General features: G+C 42.6%; 1 protein-coding gene across 4 annotated transcripts in view; it reads right to left on the reverse strand.

Moving 5' to 3' along the window:
- The window catches only part of GTF2IRD1 (GTF2I repeat domain containing 1), a 1,361,292-nt gene that overhangs the window by 465,741 nt on the left and 874,828 nt on the right, over nt 1-20,723 (reverse strand). For all 4 annotated transcript variants that reach the window (XM_078679432.1, XM_078679431.1, XM_078679429.1 and 1 more), the window contains 3 exons: nt 20,301-20,390; nt 19,041-19,124; nt 8,721-8,904 (listed from right to left, as the gene is read on the reverse strand). In XM_078679432.1, the coding sequence (XP_078535558.1) occupies nt 8,721-8,904; nt 19,041-19,124; nt 20,301-20,390 (358 nt within the window). The remainder of the gene's footprint in view (nt 1-8,720; nt 8,905-19,040; nt 19,125-20,300; nt 20,391-20,723) is intronic.

Genomic DNA, 20,723 nt, shown 5'->3' on the forward strand with positions numbered 1-20,723 from the left:
AGTCACACACTCTGCCCACAGCCGTGCTTTAGTAACAAAAGAAATTCAACAATTCTACAAAGACAGCATGTAAAGCTCACGCCGTGTTTGTAGACTTGCTGAATTTCTCTTCTTAGCAGAGCTGGGTTGCGGGATGATTGTGTGTCAACGTTTACTTGTTAATTGCAGCTCCTTACAGGCGCTGCGATTAACCTGAAAACTTTAGCTAAGTCACAAAATCACTCGGCTGCCCAGCTCTATTAAGAAAAGAAATGCAGCAACTCTACAAACATGGCGTGTAAAGCACACACTGTGTTTGTAGACTTGATGAATTTCTCTTCTTAATAGAGTGCAGCTGCAGGGTGATTGACACTTTTGAAACTTTTCTGTGCTTGGCATAGTGTGCTGCCCGACTTGTATTTTGCTGTTTCTGTCCTTGCATCCAGATGTATGATTCAACAAGTAACATCATACCTGCAACAAATCAAGATTATTGGCTTTGTCAATGGTTGTTAGTTGCATGAGATAAATAAGCAGCAACTATGGCTTGTATATAATATTGAAAAAGCTTCCACTTAAAGCCTTGGTGACACCACGACAATGTTGCTGCCCCTGAGTTTCAAAAAGAGAAGGGAAGCTAGTGTTAGTGAAGAGAATACTCCCGACAGATGGATCAGTCATTTACAAACTCGCAGCTGCCAACTGCTCAGACCTGCATCTTGGCAAGATTCAAATCTTGGTACGGCCTAGCCAGCCTACCACCCTTCTTAGTTCGTTCAGGTGAGCACGGTTACACAGAGCGAGCATTTAGAAATGACAAGATGGCAAAAAAGGCTCCTCCTAGAACCCCAATGTCGATATGCAGAGACACTACTTCTGAAGCATTGCCATACCAAACTCGCTGCCTTCTCCGACATATCTTTTGTCCTTTTTTCTTCCACTCCCCAGCTGCTCTCGCTGTCTCCTTCTCTTCTTTTTCCTCTTCCTCATATCTGTCCCGCTCTATGTTTACTCACTTTCCCCTTCTCCCCATCCCATTCTTGTCTCCAATTCCCTCTCGCTGCCTGTTCTTTGCTTTCTCTCTTACCTGTTTCAATTCTCCGTTCTCCCTCCCAGTTCTCCAAATTCTCTGGCTGCCTTTCTCTTTCCGTACCTCTCTTACCAATTTCTCCATTACCCCCTTCTCCATTTCTCGTCTTTGCGCCCTGACTTTTTTCTCCTTTGTTCCTCTCTCTCCCCCTTTCTCTGCTACTAAATCCTATTTCTCACTAGTCTCCTCTCCTTTTCCTTCAGGCTGCTATATTACAATTTTGAAAACACATACCACTATCCCTGAATATTAGATGGAAGCACATTTAGAATTTGGACCAGTGTGCCTTTGCAGTGTCGGTGACCTGGCCAAAAAGGACATGAAAAAGCTGAAATTGGATCATAAATTCAAAGCTGTTATGATCAGGGGCCACAGAAATAAGTTTGGCGCAGGACTTTCAAAATCCTTTAAATGTTCCTTTGCATTTGTTAAAGTTTTCATGTTAATCGCAGCACCCATCATGAGCTGCAATTAACACGAAACCCTTGACAAATGCACACAATCATCCTGCAGCCCAGGCCTATTAAGATAAGAAATGCAGCAACATAGCTGGCTAGGTTTCAAATTGCATGGGAGGCGTTTTCATAATTTTACTGTAATTATTAGTGCCATTTGAACAGGCTTTAGTGCTTGGTGGCGCCTGGTGTGACAATGTTTGTTGGCACCCCAATGACCACCTCCGCTACGGATACTCTCATTAACAACCTTTAACAATGCCCCTCAAGTCTATAACACCTCTCTCTTTCATATTTATTTTGTTTAATAGCACCACTCATTCCAGTGTTAGGTGTTAAGCACTTTACATCGCATACACATTACACAGAGACACTGAATCATAGTGTGTAAATCAATGTTTAGGAAATCTTACATTAGACAGAGGAATAGAATTTGTAGGAGGCACAAGTCATCCATACTAGTAAACAGTATAGTTTAAATGTTCTTGGTCAGAAGAAGCATACAGTGAGAATTTAAAACGTAACACCATACCTTTACTGATAAGAATTGATTTCTACCCAAGTAAAACCATTTTGCAACATTAGGATAATGAAAGACAAGGGGGCAAAATGTATAATCATCTAATCTATACCTTACAGTTTGCATGCAGGTCTAAACTGCAGGTGGAAATGCACCGTCTTTTCAGTTTTTTAAGCAAATGTTTGGAGTGATATTTGGCGCTGCACACACGCGCGGTCTGGTTCCTGGCGCACATAGCCATGGCTGCAGCGCAGAGACCGTACACTGCCGCACACAGAGGAAAAAAATGAGAGGGAACATTGGCGGCAATCAGTGATTATTGAACCGTTGTCTGTTGTGAAGGCTTACTATGGGAAGTATTGAGGGTTTGTTACTTACATACAAGTGGAACATCAATAAAGGGTACTATACAGATAGAGCTATACTCTAAACAGTCTGGGACCATATTTAGAAGAAAAGCATTGCAAGTTCTCAGCTGCTCATGGCTGTGCAGTCTCTGGTTCTGATCCAATGATAAGGAAGTCAGAAATGGCATATATTGTGCAGGTAAGAATTACTTGGTGCTTGGATGCAATTTGCCCTTGTAAAAGACACCACTCATAATACACACAGTCTCAATGCACACTGTCCACATTCACAATCATGCAAGAGAGATTAGGATAAGTGAAGGGTTCCTGTTATGGTTGTCTGTGCACATTTACTGAGGGGGGTCCTCAGAAAGCGCTCCCTAAACGCTCTCGCTGAATCAACTGCCAGTACCCATAGCCTCATGAGAAGACAATGGCTACTTTTTGCTAAACGTGGTCAATGCCTCATGTATCAGAGGTGACCCCCATTCCAGCTGTCTACCATTCAGCAGTGGGAGCAATAACATTACACACCATGATCCCCAAGAGATTCAAGCCTACTGGGCAGGAAACTACAAACTTTAGAATGCATAAAATGCAGATGGGATTACACAGTCAAATGTCTATGACAGAAGCATGGGGAAGGGGGCAGGGGAGGGAGAGAAGGAGCATGGGTGTGCCAAAGTAGGTGTTGTTCCTGTGTTCATCTGTCGCTTGGTACCATTTACTCTCCCTCCTCCCTCCAACCACCTCCCTTCATATCTTGTCTTGAGATCACACATGACTCCATGCCCCTCTCCCAGTCTCAACTCGTTGGAGATGTCATACTACCCCATTTTTGAGATATGTCCCATTGGGCCTCCATATATCCCAGATTTATGAGTAGCTTTTGTACCTGGTGGCCTCCATGTCTTTCCATATCCCCTGTTATACTCGTGGAGTGGTAGTTTTAACAGTACAGTCTGTAGCCTCCTCCAGCCTTTGTGTTAACAATTGCCAGTACCTTTGGAGTCTGGGGGATTTCCACAAAATATGGAAGGAAGTTCCTCGCTGTCCACAGTTCCAAGGGTAGCCTTCTGTCGCAGCTCTTCCTATTTTGTGCAGCAGCGTCCTACTGTAGTATACCCTATGTAGGGTTTTCAATCGCACAAGCCTATATTTAGCTTTTATGGCCACCTTTCGTGGGAATTGCTGCACCTCCTCCCAGTCGTCGACCTTGATATTCCCTATATTGTTTTGCTATTTTCCCCTTAATTTCTTCAATTTTGTGTATTGTTCATAATCATCCTATATGTAAGGGATATGGCTTTAGCAGTGATTTGCCCATCTAACAGTCTCTAGCGGGGAGTCCTCTTGAGACTCTGTCTGCTGGGATTCTAGCACTTATGGCTTGTTGTAGTTGTAGGTATATGCATCTATGGGAAAGAGCCATTTCATACTCTGTTTGTAGGTGTTCAAATGGAACAATTCCATTTCTGTCCCATACCTGTTCTAAAGATGATATACATAGCAGGTTTCACTTCTTAGAAAATGGTAGTTGTGCCAGCTCTCTCAGTTTCCTTCCTACCCATTGAGGTGTTTTGGCGGTCAATCATTTCGCCAATCTCATTTCCCTGGTTAATTTTTGCAATGTCTCGATCACTGTATCCGTTGCAGGGGGTAGAGGGCCCGTTAACCGGTTTACTCCTTCTCTCGCAGTGTGAGCATTTCAGTCGGAAAGCAGGTTGCTTTGTTGGGGATATGCCCATCTGTTAACTGTTCAGATTTGTGCTGGTTCATAAGATTTGCAGATGTTCAGCAGAGCAATTCTGGTCTCATAAGTGGAACGTTGGAGGATGTACAGAGCGATCCGGAATGGGCAGCCCGCCTACAGTAAAGTCAGTAGCATGTCTGCTTAGTCTGATCTATTTACTTAAAAAACAATAGTGCACATTGACTTAGCTAATTGTTAGCCATAAACTAAGGCTGGAACAGAACAAACAAATGTTGCCATAGTGCTTGATGCATGAAAGTAGAAGCTAAAACTTATTAACTGAGAAAAATTACATAACAGCCATCTGTCCCATTTTTGACCAGTGCAACTTCCTCCATAACTAAGTTTGCGACCAGGCATAGCATCTCATCCCTTTTGTCATTTATTGTATTGTCAGAGTTGCTACTGGTCTTGACCATGAGATAGCCAGTATTTCTGTTTGCCTATTGAGTGTAGCACATAGCGTTTTACTACTTGGATCACTGACATAATATCGATGTCATAAATATCGATGTAGCAAAATATCGATTAAAAAATATAGAATACCAAAATATCGACTTCCTATCTCTAAACAGGTAAGTACAAAAATATCGAATCAAAAATATTGATGTAAAAAATATAGTTAGTCAAAATATCGAATTTTTAAAATATCTTAAAAGTAATGTAAAAGTAATGAAATAATAAATGTAATTAACTTAAACATACTTAAAATACTTAAATAACCTTAAAATTAATAAATAATTAATTTAAGTTAAAAATAAATAAACATACAATTACATTTTTTAACACATATATATATAAACATAATATTAATAAAAAATATACTATACTTTTACCATAGGATAGCAGGAGAGTAACATTTACTATTACCACTCCAGTAAATACAACAGTAGAGAAAGCGTTGGATAGCGTAGGGGTAAAAATTACTATTCCCACTCCAGAAAGTGCAACAGTAGGGAAAGCGTTGGATAGCGGGAGGGTTAAAATTACTATTCGCACTCCAGAGAGCGCAACAGTAGGGAAAGTGTTGGATAGCGTAGGGGTAAAAATTACTATTCCCACTCCAGTGAGTGCAACAGTAGGGAAAGCGTTGGATAGCATAGGAGTAAAAATTACTATTCCCACTCCAGTGAGTGCAACAGTAGGGAAAGCGTTGGATAGCGTAGGGGTAAAAATTACTATTCCCACTCCAGTGAGTGCAACAGTAGGGAAAGTGTTGGATAGCGTAGGGGTGAAAATTACTATTCCCACTCCAAAGAGTGCAACAGTAGGGAAACCATTGGATAGCGTAGGCATAAAATTTACTATTCCCACTCCAGTGAGTGCAAAAGTAGGGAAAGCATTGGATAGCGGGAGCGTAAAAATTACTATTCCCACTCCAGAGAGTGCAACAGTATAGAAAGCGTTGGATAGCGGGAGGTTTAAAATTACTATTCCTACTCCAGTGAGTGCAACAGTAGGGAAAGCGTTAGATAGCGTAGAGGTAAAAATTACTATTCCCACTCCAAAGAGTGTAACAGTAGGGAACGCGTTAGATAGCGTAGGGGTAAAAATTACTATTCCCACTCCAAAGAGTGCAACAGTAGGGAAAGTGTTGGATAGCGTAGGGATAAAAATTACTATTCCCACTCCAAAGAGTGCAACAGTAGGAAAAGCATTGGATAGCGTAGGGGGTAAAAATGACTATTCCCACTCCAGTGAGTGCAACAGTAGGGAAAGCGGTGGCTAGCGTAGGGGTAAAAATTACTATTCACACTCCAGAGAGTGCAACAGTAGGATACAAAATACAAATTAATTAAAAGTAATTAACAATTTTATATAATATAATAATTAATCAATTAAAAATACAAACAAATAATAATTATTACAATTAATTACCTATTAATACAAATTATTTACCAATTAACAATTAATTAATTAACAATTAAAAAATTATAAAAAATTACAACAAAACAAAACCAATAAATAAATGACAATATTTAATTAATTACAATTAAATTACTTCCCACCCTATTCCCCTATAAACCCACAACCCGCTACAGAAAAATTAACATAATTATCAATTAAACTATTAATTAAAATTAATTACCAATTATATTTTAATTAATTAACAATTAATTATTAATAAACAATTAATTCAAAATAAATACCAATAAATAAATTTACATATATCGATATTTTGAATGTATACCTTACTACTTCTATCCTTTTCCGATTTCAGAAAAGGTTAGTAAAGAATATAATTATCTTTGAAGTGGTGGTGGTGGTGTGTGTGTATATTAATAAGTCATTCTTCTTGTTAATTGAACGAAGATATTGCTCACCAGGGAAAGGGTGCAACGATCAAGTGCTGCACTAGTGGCTTACCGAAGGCAGCATGCCTAACTGTCAGTGGTTGCCAGAAGCCTGGAGGTAGATGTGGAACTGTGGCCTGGGAGGAGCTGCATCATTAGCAGGTGAGTAGCATTAGAGGCTTCTCTGACTCAGTTATCTCAAATAGGAGAGACAAAGTGATGTCCTCCTCCCAAGCTTTGCTAATGAATCTTTGAGAGTGACGATCCCTCACCTTTGTTGGTTCCATCTGGTCAGAGAGGTTACTCTCAACAATGCAGTTCAGATCAGAAAATGTACATATCCTATAAGGTGCTGCAATGGAGTGGTCTCAGTATGGACTTCTGTCTGTAGTAGATGGTCTATTTGCAAGCAGACAGGATGTGCTATTTGCAATGTGTCTCACCCCATAATCCTGACAATAGCAGTGTTGGTTTTCTTTTCTGAATTTGTCAGTGCTATTATTATACAAGAGCAAGATTTGGGGTAAGGTATTATTCGACAGCTGTAAAGAGCACCAACTGGAGGGGTGAGTGATTACTCCTATATGCAGCACATGTGATATATTGCTGTGGAGGGGACCATCAAAATTACACTTTGCCAAGTGAGGAGGAAATCATTTCACCATTCCTGTAAATAACTTCAATCTGTGTTTCCCTTCTAAATGCAGTGAGAGGCTGTATAATGCACATTCTAAACTAAATGTGCACCTAACCACCAAATTACTACTGCAGGTCCCTCTCCTCTTTTTCCCCATTAAAAGGGGATATTCAAAGGTATACAGTATGCAGCACTCTTACTTTGTCTCACCACAAGAACAAATCTAAGGTGGAGAGATGGTCATTACATGTTTCAAACTAATAGAGGGACTACGATTTTAGTAATTTAGGGCGAGCAATTTTGTGCATATTAAAGAAAAAAGTTTATTCATTCTTCTTTTGTGTATTGCTGGGTGCACTAAAGCATGCAAGTAAATTTCACAGCCTCGGATGCTGCCTTAAAATGTACATTGTTAGCAACCTAAACAAAGGCAGAAGCTACAGTGTCTCCTTGCAACCGTACATGTGTACATAAGGATATACTCTCTTGCGGGCACATGCATCAACGATAATTGCATTTGCATACGGTGCGAATCGCAATTTTCGGCCGTTTGCGAATGCAATTATCAAAATTGGAATGCATCATGTATTTCGCAATTTTAGGAATCGCAATCATGTTGCGATTTCTAAAATTGCGATTGCATTTAAGAAATCGCAATTTCAGATTTCTTAAATGCAATGCATGATCATTTTTAAATTGCGAATTAGCCATTTGGAAGCGGTAAATTAGCATGTGGTTGAACCTCATGCTAATTTACCGAAAACCTTCAAACCTGCACAAAAATGCATTTTTGAAAGTTGCATTTTACACACACACATGTCCTTGGGACATGTGTGTGTGTAAATTGCACTTAAGTTTAATTTCAGGGGTGCAGGAAGGGGTTCTTTGGACCCCCCCTGCACCCTTGAAATTGCATTTTCAATTAGTGATTCGCAAATTGAAAATCGCAAATTGTAAATGCCTTCTCATTGATTCCTATGGGCCTCTTGGCCCATAGGAATCAATGGGAAGGGTTTTCCTTAATTGCGATTCGCAAATTGTGAATCGCAATTAAGGAAAAATACCGAATCGCAAAAAAAGTTGCGATTTTTTCATGCATTCCCGTTTGCGATTTCTAAATTGCGATTCCTTAATTTTCGCAATTTAGGAATCGCAAACGGAACCGTTGATGCATTTGGCCGTTGGTTTTAGAGGGACCAAACACATTGTAGCAATTTTCATATCTCTTAATGCACTAAGCAGCTGGTTACAGTTTTCTATGTAGTTGGTTACAGCATTTTACATGAATAAACGCAGTGCCACTTGTAAAAAAAAATCTGTTTTCTATATTATAAGCCCAATTTAACATCTTACTTCTCAATCACCTTTATAATTACATAAATGATCTATCCAGGGATGTTAGCATTTTTCTCAGTAATTCTCTCAATTGTTCAATTTTATCTCCTCAACAGGGTATCAGTCGGTTTTCAAGATGTACACTGCCACAGCCCACTCCTGCTCATCATTCTGCATTTTTGACAGATAATGACCTGTTTGCTTCACCCAGTAGCCTCCCACAAATGCTTAACCTTCCCACCAAGAAATGTAACATCAAATTCTGAACTACTGGAATATGAACAAAACAAAATTCTTTGGACCCGCTTACCTTTTAATGACAAAGTGAATGTTATGTCGTTCTTCAAGAATTCGCTTGAGCTTTGGCACACCATAAGTACAAGGCCGCTTAAAAGGAATTTTATCTGGGATCCCAACGATATCCACTGCATCAGGATCACAGGCAATCTTACGGTATGGCACCGGGACCATGTGGTCCACACCTAGAGCTTCAGCTTGAAGGGAAAAATACATCAATTTCAGAGAGGCACACAAAATGGATCCCTTGTTTAATACGATCAGGCCTTGTGTATCCACTAAAAATGGTACATTCAAACAAATATGCTAGAGCAATTGCGTTGTTGTCAATAATAAGTTTAATACAAATCAGATTGAACACCGAGCAATCCTCTGGCATTTCAGTATAATTTCTAAAGCAGTATCAGTCTGATTACTTGCAATTTTACTTTTTGCATTTTGGAAAGTTTTAAATAACGAAACAGTATCCTATGATGACAGGGATTGACAATGTAAGTATGAACTTGAGTAACACTTTAGGGGTAATGGAAAATCGTCAAACTTAGATAACTTTGCAAGGTTGCTATTTTCTATTTTTCATGAAATAACACAAACATAAAATGTGCTAGTTGTGATTTCATTTGTTGCAGACAATTCATAAACATTAAAATACTGATGATTATGAAAATGTAAAAAGTGAATACAGAATAACAAATATTGGCTTATTTATAAAGTACTGGTGTGTAGTCTAAGGGCCCCTTCTCAAGAGAATAAAGGTATGTGCCAAAATTCAAAAACAAAATGTTGTTGGATATTTTCGGCCATGAGTCAATCACCACACAAAATAGAGCCACCACCTTAAACAAAGCTGAAGCGTTATGGACTATTGGAAATAAGTTCAGGAAGGTAACAAAAGGGTTGGTTAAAAGTCAAACGATTGTCTGGATTTCGAGGTGCCTCATGAAGGGGTCACAGTTCAGACAATAACAGACTAATGTAGCTCCCTAGTGGTGGGATTTCTACTCAGTTTGATCTGCCTCTAGGTTTTAGCATTCGGATTTGGCCTGGCAAAATGTATATTGCTAAAACAATGGGAGAGTAAGGGTTTCTCCACAAAAGTGGAGGGAGGTACTCCTGTTCCCCTAGACCAATTATAAATAAACAAAAAGGAGGAGTATCACCACAGGACCGGGAGGTGGCCCTACTGGAGATGGGGACATTTTTGAAAACTCAAGGAGAATTGTTCCTTGTTTAAACAAGGAACAATTCTCCTTGAGTCTTCAAAAATGTCCCCATCTCCAGTAGGGCCACCTCCCGGTACTGTGGTGATACTCCTCCTTTTTGTTTATTTTAAATGTATATTGCTACAGCAATCAATGGTGGCTGTGATATGTGGAATTAATTTCTTAATATACATGGGGACCTTCCTACAATAGTTTTTAAGGATGTCATGCAATATTTAGAATTTTTCCCTTGGGTGCACTTCAGCGTTGAGTGCTGGTCTCACCTTGTTGTGGTGCATTCTTGATGCCTGACTCTAAATTCTTGGATTTAAACCTCAAACATATACATGGTATCTCAAGAGCATGTTATGATTAATGCTCTTCTTAGCACTACTATGGTAGCACCCTAGATGAGCGAGACACAGTGATAGTGAGGTCATTTACTTAGGCTGTCTCACATAAAGCTGAATACGACTTCAGGTAACCACAGGGAGAGCAGGAGCATGAGTAAACATCTGGTGGGTAGGTTTATGCACCCAGATACTATAGGTAGAACAGAACAAGCGGGTCTCAATGCTCTCCTAAGCCTAAGGAAATGTATCCTGATTGCCGGAAAAGGGGGACATTGTATTCCATGAAAAAGGAGACTTTTACCACATGGGCCTTTGCATAAAGAACTTGTATTTTGGATGGTGGATCGCAAAAGGACATGTCACTGACCATGTCATGAATGATCTAATATGTGACATCATCAGCAGTGGATTGCGGGTGCCGATATATACTTAGTACAACTAACTATATAGGAGCAATTTCAATGGTTTTGTATGAGTAAAATGTCCAGCTAACTATAACACCACTAAAACTTATAGTTTTTTTAGTGAATTTCAAAGGTTTTGTAAAAGCTAATTCCTAACTATATAACTCCTGAAACCTATGGTTTTTTCAGTGAATTTCAAAGGTTTTTTTAAATGCTAATTCCTAACTATATAAGGCCTGAAACCTATGTTTTTTTCAGTGAATTTCAAAGGTTTTTTTAAATGCTAATTCCTAACTATATAAGGTCTGAAACCTATGGTTTTTTCAGTGAATTTCAAAGGTTTTTTAAATGTTAATTCCTAACTATATAAGGCCTGAAACCTATGGTTTTTTCAGTGAATTTCAAAGGTTTTTTAAATGCTAATTCTATTAGCGGATAACGTTTAAATATATTAATATCCTAGTGGGACCACCTGAGCAGCCCTAGAGGGTCAGGGTGTTTCTACCCTGCCCCCTTTTTGTGTTCTACACGTTTGTTTTTCTGCTTTCTTGTGCCTAATTCCTAACTATATAAGGCCTGAAACCTATGTTTTTTTCAGTGAATTTGCAAGGTTTTTTAAATGCTAATTCCTAACTATATAAGGCCTGAAACCTATGGTTTTATCATTGAATTTGCAAGGTTTTTTAAATGCTAATTCCTAACAATATAAGGCCTGAAACCTATGGTTTTTTCAGTGAATTTGCAAGTTTTTTTTAAATGCTAATTCCTAACTATATAAGGCCTGAAACCTATGGTTTTTTCAGTGAATTTCAAAGTTTTTTTTAATGCTAATTCCTAACTATATAAGACCTGAAAGCCCACCAGGAATCTCCAGTATGCACCAGGGGACTGCATTGCAGAGAGGTGTAATTAAGCCACGGCCCTTTTTACACCTCTCTGCAACGCAGCCCCCTTACATGTTTGAAGAGGGGGAACTCATTCCCCCTGCATACTGGGGGCCCCTGGGGGCCAACTAGCCCACCTGGAACCTCCAGTATGCGCCAGGGGGCTGCATTGCAGAGGTGTAATGAGGCTATGCCCCTTGTTACACCTCTCTGCAACGCAGCCGCCTGGCGCGTTTGCAGAGGGTGAACTAATTCCCCTTGCATAATGGGGGTCCCTGTGGGCCAACTAGCCCACCAGGAGCCTCCAGTATGCGCCAGATGGCTGCATTGCATAGAGGTGTAATGAGGCCACACCCTTTTTTACACCTCTCTGCAACGCAGCCCCCATGCATGTTTGAAGAGGGGGAACTAATTCCCCTTGCATACTGGGTGTCCCTGGCAGCCATCTTGTGCCTTGTTCGAACCAAGGCACAAGAAAGCAGTGAAACAAAGGTGTGAAACTCGCAAAGGGGCCAGAGTAGAAACACCCTGACCCCCTAGGCCTGCTCAGGGGGTCCCACAAGGACCCCCAAGGCAAAAAAGAAATAATATATAAATATATATAAGTCGCGGGGTACAAAAAAACAATACAAAAAATATAAAACAACAATAAGAATAAAAAAACAGTTCTTTTCAGAACTACCTCCAATTTATATAAAAATGCAACATTTTTAAAAAACTCTGTCTTTCTTTTTTTCTCCAGGGTACGCGTACCGGTACGTGTACCGATACGTGTACCGGGGCGCGCACCCCCTCAAAAAAAAAATAATAATAATGAGTGTGTGTGTGAGTGGGGGGTGTGTGTGGGGGGGTATGTGTGTGGGGTGTGTGTGTGTAGGATGTGTGGGTGTGTGTGTGGGGTGTGTGTGTGGGTGTGTGTGTGGGTGTGTGTGTGTGGGTGTGTGTGGGGGTGAGGAATGTGTGTGTGTGGTGTGTGAGGTGTGTGTGTGGGGTGGGGGTGTGTGTGTGTGTGGGGGTGTGTGTGTCAGAGGTGTGTGTGTGGGGGGGGTGAGGTGTGTGTGGGGGATGTGTGGGGTGTGTCTGTGAGGTGTGTGTGTGTGGGGGGGGGCATGAGGTGTGTGTGGGTGGGGGTGTGTGGGGTGTGTGTAGGTGGGGGTGTGGGGGTGTATGGTGTGTGTGTGGGTGTGGGTGTGTGGGGTGTTTGGGTGTGGGTGGAGGTGTGGGTGTATGAGGTATGGTGGGGGTGTGTGAGGGGGGGGTGGGTATGGGGTGTGTGTGTGTCGGGGTATGTGTGTGGGGCACCCCCTCAAAAAAATAAAATAAAATAATGAGTGTGTGTGTGTGTGTGTGGTGTGTGTGTGGGGGGCGTGGGTGTGGGGTGTGTGTGTGGGGGGGTATGTGTGTGGGGTGTGTGTGTGTAGGATGTGTGGGTGTGTGTGTGCGTGTGTGGGGGGGTGGGTGTGTGAGTGAGAGGAGTGTGTGTGTGGGTGTGTGTGTGTGTGTGTGTGTGTGAGGTGAGTGGTGTGTGTGTGTGTGTGTGTGTGTGAGGTGTGTGTGTGTGGGGAAGGGGTGAGGTGTGTGTGGGGGATGTGTGGAGTGTGTCTGTGAGGTGTGTGTGGGTGGGGGTGTGTGGGGTGTGTGGGTGTAGGTGTGGGTGTGTAAGGTGTGGGTGTGTGGGGTGTTTGGGTGTGGGTGGAGGTGTGGGTGTATGAGGTATGTGTGGGGGGTGTATGTGGGGGAGGTGTGGGGTGTGTGTGGGGGTATGTGTGTGGGGCACCCCCTCAAAAAAAAAAAAATAAGTGTGTGTGTGTGTGTGTGTGGTGTGTGTGTGTGGGGGGTGGGATGGGGGTGTGTGTGTGGGGGGGTATGTGTGTGGGGTGTGTGTGTGTAGGATGTGTGGGTGTGTGTGTGGGGAGTGTGTGTGGGTGTGTGTGTAGGGGTGTGTGTGTGTGAGGAGTGTGTGTGTGTGTGTGAGAGAGGTGTGTGTGTGGTGTGTGTGGGGGGGAGGGGTCAGAGGTGTGTGTGTGTGGGGGGAGGGGTGAGGTGTGTGTGGGGGATGTGTGGGGTGTGTCTGTGAGGTGTGTGTGTGTGGGGGGGGAGTGAGGTGTGTGTGGGTAGGGGTGTGTGGGTGTAGGTGGGGGTGTAAGGTGTGTGTGTGGGTGTGGGTGTGTGGGGTGTTTGGGTGTGGGTGGAGGTGTGGGTATGTGAGGTATGTGTGGGGGGTGTGTGTGGGAGGGGTAGGTGTGGGGTGTGTGTATGTGGGGGTATGTGTGTGGGGTGTGTGTGTGTACGAGTAAAATGTTCAGCTAACTATAACTGGTGTCAAACCTATGGTTTTCTCAGTGTATTTAATAGGTTTTTTAAATGCTAATTCCTAACTATAACTGGTGTGAAACCTATGGTTTTTTCATAGAATTTCATAGGTTTTTTAAATGCTAATTCCTAACTATAACTGGTGTGAAACCTATGGTTTTTTCAGTGAATTTCAAAGGTTTTTTAAATGTTAATTCCTAACTATATAAGGCCTGAAACCTTTGTTTTTTTCAGTGAACTCGCAAGGTTTTGTAAATGCTAATTCTATTAGCGGATAACATTTATATATGTTAATATCCGTATGGGACCACCTGAACAGCCCTAGGGGGGTCAGAGTGTTTCTACATGGCCCCAAAATCTTTTTTTTTCTTGTAAAAAAAATGAGGTACGCGCACCGTACCGTAAGCGTACCCCGCGATTTTCCGAATTTTTTTTTTTTTTTTGGGCCTTGGGGTCCTTGTGGGACCCCCTGACCAGGCCTAGGGGGTCAGGATGCTTCTACCCTGCCCCCTTTTTGAGTTCTACACGTTTGTTTTTCTGCTTTCCTGTGCCTCAGTCTACCGAGGCACAAGATGGCTGCCAACAGTTTCTGTTTTGGAGTGTTGACAGACATTGGCAGCCAACCAGAATGCAGCTCGCGCACTAGAGGTACGCGTACGGTACGCATACGTGCGCGTACCGTAAGCGTACGGGTAAGCTCACGGGTAAGCTGCCATAGATATATACATTTTTTTGAACCTAAATTACTCAAAATCCACTGGAGCACATATCTTGAGACATAGCAAAGGCACATCGGGCTACCAGTCCCTACAATTTTGCCAAGTTTGGTGAAAATCCATTCAGCCGTTCGGGCTAAAAGTGCGACCGACCGCCCTATGGAAATTAACATGGGGAAAACACGTTTTGGGACCCCCCTTTTATCTCGGCCCCCGCTTGACGAATCCCCCCCAAACTTTCAGGGAAGGACCGGAGCGCCGCGAGGCAACGTTGCTGAAAAATTCAGGCAGATTCCTCAACCGGCGCCAAAGTTATTCCCAATAGAATGTTGCGATTTCCCTATGGAAATCAATCCTAACTATATATACCTACTGGCGATCGCCAGTAGGTAATATATATATATATATATATATATATATATATATGCATATATATATATATATATAAAATCATCTCTAGGGGTATCTGGGCCATGAGGTTGCTGTGTCTGCGTCGAAGAGCCGGGTCTTGAGTCGCTTTCTGAAGACCGCCAGGGAAGGGGCCGTTCGGAGGTGGAGGAGGGGTGTCATTCCTGTTCTTGGTGGCGATGTAAGAGGAGAAGCGGCCCCCGCTGTAGCTGGGACAAACTCAGGGGACGTGAGTGAGGGCAAGTGAGGCAGAGCACAGGTGTCTTGAGGGCATGTGAAGGGTGCGGTAGAAGTAGAAGGAGACTGTGTTGACTTGTCATTTCATGGTAGACTGCTGTAGCCGACTGGTTGAGAGATAGCTGCCTCAAATTCAACTATGACAAAACAGAGGTACTGATCTTCGGGAACAACATTTCCGCATTGGATCATAGCTGGATCACAGCTGGTGGCCGGTAGAACTCGATCCCTCACCCACACCGACTGCCACACACGCAACCATGGCATAATCCTCAACAGCCGATGTTGAGGAGTCTGTCGATGAGGATGTGGTAAGAGACGGTGTTGAAAGCTGTGGGAGATCGAGGAGGAGCAGGGCCACCATTTCTCCGCAGTCAAGGAGAATCTGATGTTCTCTGTTGCGGCGATCAGTGCTTTGGTTGGTTTGATTGTGAGTTGTTGAGTAGGTGGTTTCAATCAAGGTAGTTGGTGCGCTGCAGGTTGATGGCTTTCTCGAGAACTCTGGATGGGTATGGGAGCAGGGAGTTCGGACTGTAGTTTTCGAGGTCGCTGGGGTCAACAGAGGGTTTCTTTAGGAGGGGTCTGACCTCTGCTTTTTTCCATGCATCTGGCAAGGTTGTGAAGATGGAGGCATGGAGAACAGTGGTCAGTTCAATGCTGATTATGTTGGATCCAAGACTGAAGAGATGGTGGGGGCAGGGATCAGAGGGTGCCCCAGAGGGTATGGAAGACATGATGGTTGTGGTGGTCTGAGTGTCGAGTGGAGACCAGGTAGTTATGGCTAAGCAGATGTTGATTGGTTGGGTGAGTTTGTTGTGGTTAAGCGTGGTGGGTTGGGGGTCAAAGTTGTTGTAGATGTCGGCAATCTTGCTATTGAAGTAGTCAGATATGGTGTTGCAGGTTGTTCGGAAGGGTGAACCATGTTTTAAATGGCTGCTGGGTTAGAGAATACCTTGATGATTTTGAAGAGTTCCTTTGTGTGGTTAGCGGCAGCCTCTATGCGGTCAGTGATGGCTGCTCTTTTGGCATTCTCGATATGCCGGTGGTAGTCGCTGAGTGCTGTTTTGTGCGCAGCTCTGTTGAATGGGTCCTTGCTGAAGCGCCATTGCTTCTCGAGTATGGAGACAGTTGCGCTTGGTGGTTCTCAGTTCTGGGGTGTACCAGCCAGCTTATCTTGAGGTTCTGTTGATTTTTGCCAGTTTCAGTGGGGCAACGCTGTCGGTGCATTTGTTGATCCTGGCGGAGAAGTTGTGGACAGCTTGGTTGAGGTCGGGTGGTGTGGGTAGATGGGTAGACACATATTTTGTGTTTCCTGAGATGAGCAGCGACTACTGCCATGCACTTGGAGAATGTCCTTGGTGATGACTTCGGGCCAAATGGAAGCACTTGGAACTGATATTGGTCCTGCCTCATTACAAAGCTTAAGAACTTTCAATGATTTCCGGCGATTGTTATATGAAAGTATGTGTCTTGAAGGTCGATGGAATAGAGCTCATCCCCTTGGTGTAATTGGAGATAAATTTGGTGTAATGCCGGCACCTGGAATCGAATCGACTTGTTGGCTATTTTGAGGTCAAGAATGAATCTAAATTCTTTCTTGTCTTTCTTTTTGATGAGAAAGTACCTAGACTAAATGCCTGCACATCGTTGTTGGTGAGGAACTGGTTCCACCACCTGCTTTTGTAAGAGGATGATGACCTCCGATTGTAACAGAGGAAGCTGGAAACTAGATGGTTTTGGAGGTATGGACGGTGGAGGACTGTTGAACCTGAGACAAAATACATTGTAATCAATATTCAAAACCCAGGGGTCCTGTGTGATATTTTGGCACTCTGCCAGTTAATGTTGGATGCTTCCCCCTACCGGAGTAGGTAACAGAAGAAGGGGAAGTAATAATTTAGGGTTTTGACCTGGATGTTTGCTTGCCTCCTTGAGGCGGAAGCTGGGTGGACCTTCCTCTAGCTTACTTTTTCTAGTAAGGCTGGTACGGTCATTGGTGCTGTTGTTGTGCACCGCTTTGCTGGTGTCCTTGATACCTGTGAGGGGTTTGAGATTAAAAACGGCATTGGTATGGCCTGAAAGATTTCCTTAGTTCTTTAGGTTTTTCTAAGTCAACTGACTTTAAAATCTAAATTTCTGCCCTCATCCTCACCATCTCGTCATCGGTATGACTGCCAAAGAGGGTGGTACTGGAGAATGGAAGATTGAGAATTCTCTGTTGTGATTCTGGCTTGAGGGAAATAAGGTGAAGTCAATAATGCTTGCAGAGAGGAATGCTGTGGCAGTATTCAAGTGCTGAAAGTAGCGAAGAATCTGCTGCAGCCCTAATGACCTGGTTAGAGACCATTAACCCTTCATTGAAAATTTCCGCTATGTTCTCACGTTTGTCTCTTGGGAGATGCTCAACAAACTGTTGCATGGATTCCCACGGAGGTCTGGCATACCTGCATAAGAGGACAGTGGCGCTAGCTGCCTTAATTGTGGCTGCTGCCATCCTGTAGACTTTCCGACCCCCAAAGTCCAACCTCTGACTCTCTTGATCAGGAGGGATGGCTGAAGTGGGAGTAGTGGATTGATGTTTCTTTACAGCCACTACAATGACAGAGTCTGGTGTTGGGTGCCTACGGAGAAGGGCAGGATCCTGCAGCTGAGGGTCGTATTTTTTCTGAAGCTTTGATGGAGCAGATTTGAGAGATGCTGGTGTCAAGAAAAGGTTCATAGCAGATTCTAATACTCGAAGGGACTAGTGGCAGCTAAGGTCTTGATGTCGACTTATGTTGGAGGGATGAAAGATTATGGATGTCATTGGTGTTGGAGTCAACATCTGACTATTTAGCTTAGCAGTTCCCCTAACCAAGACGTCTTGAAAAGGGGTGATTTCATCCACTGGTAGTACGTGCGGAGGTGTGGAGTCTGGCAGAGTTGGAGAGTATCATCCTGTAGTAGTAGATGAAGTCTCTATAGTGTGTCTAGATCGTGACAGTCGTGAATAGTGACGATGATGTGAGCGCCTTGATGATGGAGATGAGAACCTAGAGCTATGATGGCGGCACCATGCTTGATCTAGAGTGAGATCTGGGCCTTAGCACAGGAGGGGCTGATGGTGTTGGAGGAGGTGAAGGTGGCAGAGGAGGAGGAGAAGGTGGCGGTTGAGATGCCACTGGCAGAGAGCACCTGGTACATCTCGTGAAGGAGTGTATGTTCTAGAATACTACATGTCTAGAGAGGAATAGATATGTCTCCATTTCCTTCTTGCCTCCTGTAGTCTAGGAGAGGCCAAAACAATCTTTGATGTTAACTGTCCTCGATGTGTCGGCATTGCTCTCTTTGTCGAACGTGAATGACGGTGGCATCTCAACTTCAATCTTGATCTCGACGGTTCCTTGATGTCGAACGAGGTCAGTGGGTCTGCGTCATTTCCTCAGTGTCGAACCATGAGTAGACCGGGACCGAAAGCGGTTTTCTGCCGTTTTCTTTCTGGTACGTCCTTCCGAAACAGATAACTGACACTCTCATCGCTCTGAGGTAGCACATGAGAGATTAGTTTAGATAATGAATACTTATCACTGCTGTGCCATCCACAACTATCACAGTCTTGTGGTTAGTTGTAGTCTGCGTTGGTCTGAAATACAAAAATTAAATTCTGCACAATGAACATCACTGAAGACAAACGAAGGGAAAAAAGCAACATGAAACAATAACTGTGTTAAGGCAGCAATATATGCTTATGTGCGGTTGTGGGAGGGATGAAAATGATCTTTTTTTGGAGACCAGAAATACACCTGTTTAAGAGACAGATAGCAGGATGCTACTCACCGTATCTACTGTTGAACAGAATTTGCACACACTCCCTGAGGGTATTGATGTCTTCAGTATCCTTTATGAAGTTGTCCCATTTCTCTATCAAAACATAAACGTAAACATAAGAGTCCAGTTTTACGGTGAACTTAATACTGGAGCTCCTAGTTGTAAGACAAACGCTATTATTTATGGAAAATTAACAAACAGAGACAAGAAGAATTGTAGGGATTTGTTCTGGATCACAGGACTTTATCAAACAGGGACAACGAGATAAGAAATGTGCTGTCCCAATTCCCTATATTAGAATTACGGAACATAAATTGATAGACAAATGACTTTCATGGGAATGATTAGTTCTCATAACACAAAAGAACAGTTAAGAGTTTGAAGTAACCTGATCAAAACTTTACATAGCCGATTGGTGGCCTTCTCAGTATCAAAAGACCTTCTTTGGATCTCTCTTAACTATCCCAAGGCTATCAATGATCGTTATATTCCTTTCAAAGCAATATCAAAACTATGGGGCCCATTCACAAGGGCATTTTAAAGTAATTAAATTATTCTTTTGCGTACTCTGACATGCCTTTTGGAGTTGGCCTGAAAAACTCTAACATTGGAATGAAATGGGAATGTTCAGGATATATTTGTTTAAAATACTCACAAATGCTTTTGTGAATAGGCCTTATTTGTTTTCTATTTTGTGTTAGATACCTGGAATTGGGAGAATAGTATAATGAAATTTAGCCTAAAAGGGTAAGGCTCAACATACACTCTTCACCTACATCTACATTACACATTGTTCCAACGAGGCTTTTAGCCAGACATCGTACTACTTTGATTGCCATTATTTTTATAAGGTAATTCCAGTGCAGAGCAAGACAAATCCTAGTATTAATATGTAGGCATCATGCCATTTACAAGGTGGGTTTTCCATTCAAGTTTAGAAAAGGGCCCGCTGTGTTCAGTTTACAAGGCGTTTGTTTGGTAATAAGGGAAAGTGAGGCACATCCAACCCTTCCACATTATTTGCAGATGAGAATATGTGCACTACACAAGAAACAAAGTGCACATAAATCATGCTCCATTTAGCATGGGGCATACACAACATAACAATGTGAAATGAACCAGGAAATGTGCTTGAAAATATGACTATAACACATGCTCACTGTAAGTATGAATGCAAGCATTAGAACTATATGGCGCAGGGCTATATGGGCAGCTTGTAAATACTACACCTGGAGTAGAAAGAACATGCTTCCATAGACAGCACCTTACCCTCTTTATCATGTACAATGGAGAAGAGGATTCGCTTTGAGGCATGTACATTCTGGATGAGAGGGCCTTTGGACATCATGGGTTTCTGTCCTGGACACCAAAAATCAAATAATAAGAAAAAAACAGAAAGATGGTTAAAGAGCGTGCAGATGAGAAACAAGCTAGTGCAATCATATGAAAATATAATTGTAACTCAAGAGCAGTTTGCTATCTGACAAGGATGGGATGGAATGGTCACAATACCTAATGGTTTAGAAACATGTGGATGCTATTTTGAAGCCCAGCATTTTCCGTATGACAGGAGGCTTATTTAAAAGGAATGTATAAGCTACACTTATTGGTCAACTAGCTGTAGAGGTCATTAACATGGGGTTCTTTCCACACAAATTACCAACTACCCCTTGAATGGCACAGATATAATCT

This window comes from Lissotriton helveticus, chromosome 3_1 (assembly GCF_964261635.1).
Source record: "Lissotriton helveticus chromosome 3_1, aLisHel1.1, whole genome shotgun sequence".
Taxonomy (NCBI): Eukaryota; Metazoa; Chordata; class Amphibia; order Caudata; family Salamandridae; genus Lissotriton; species Lissotriton helveticus.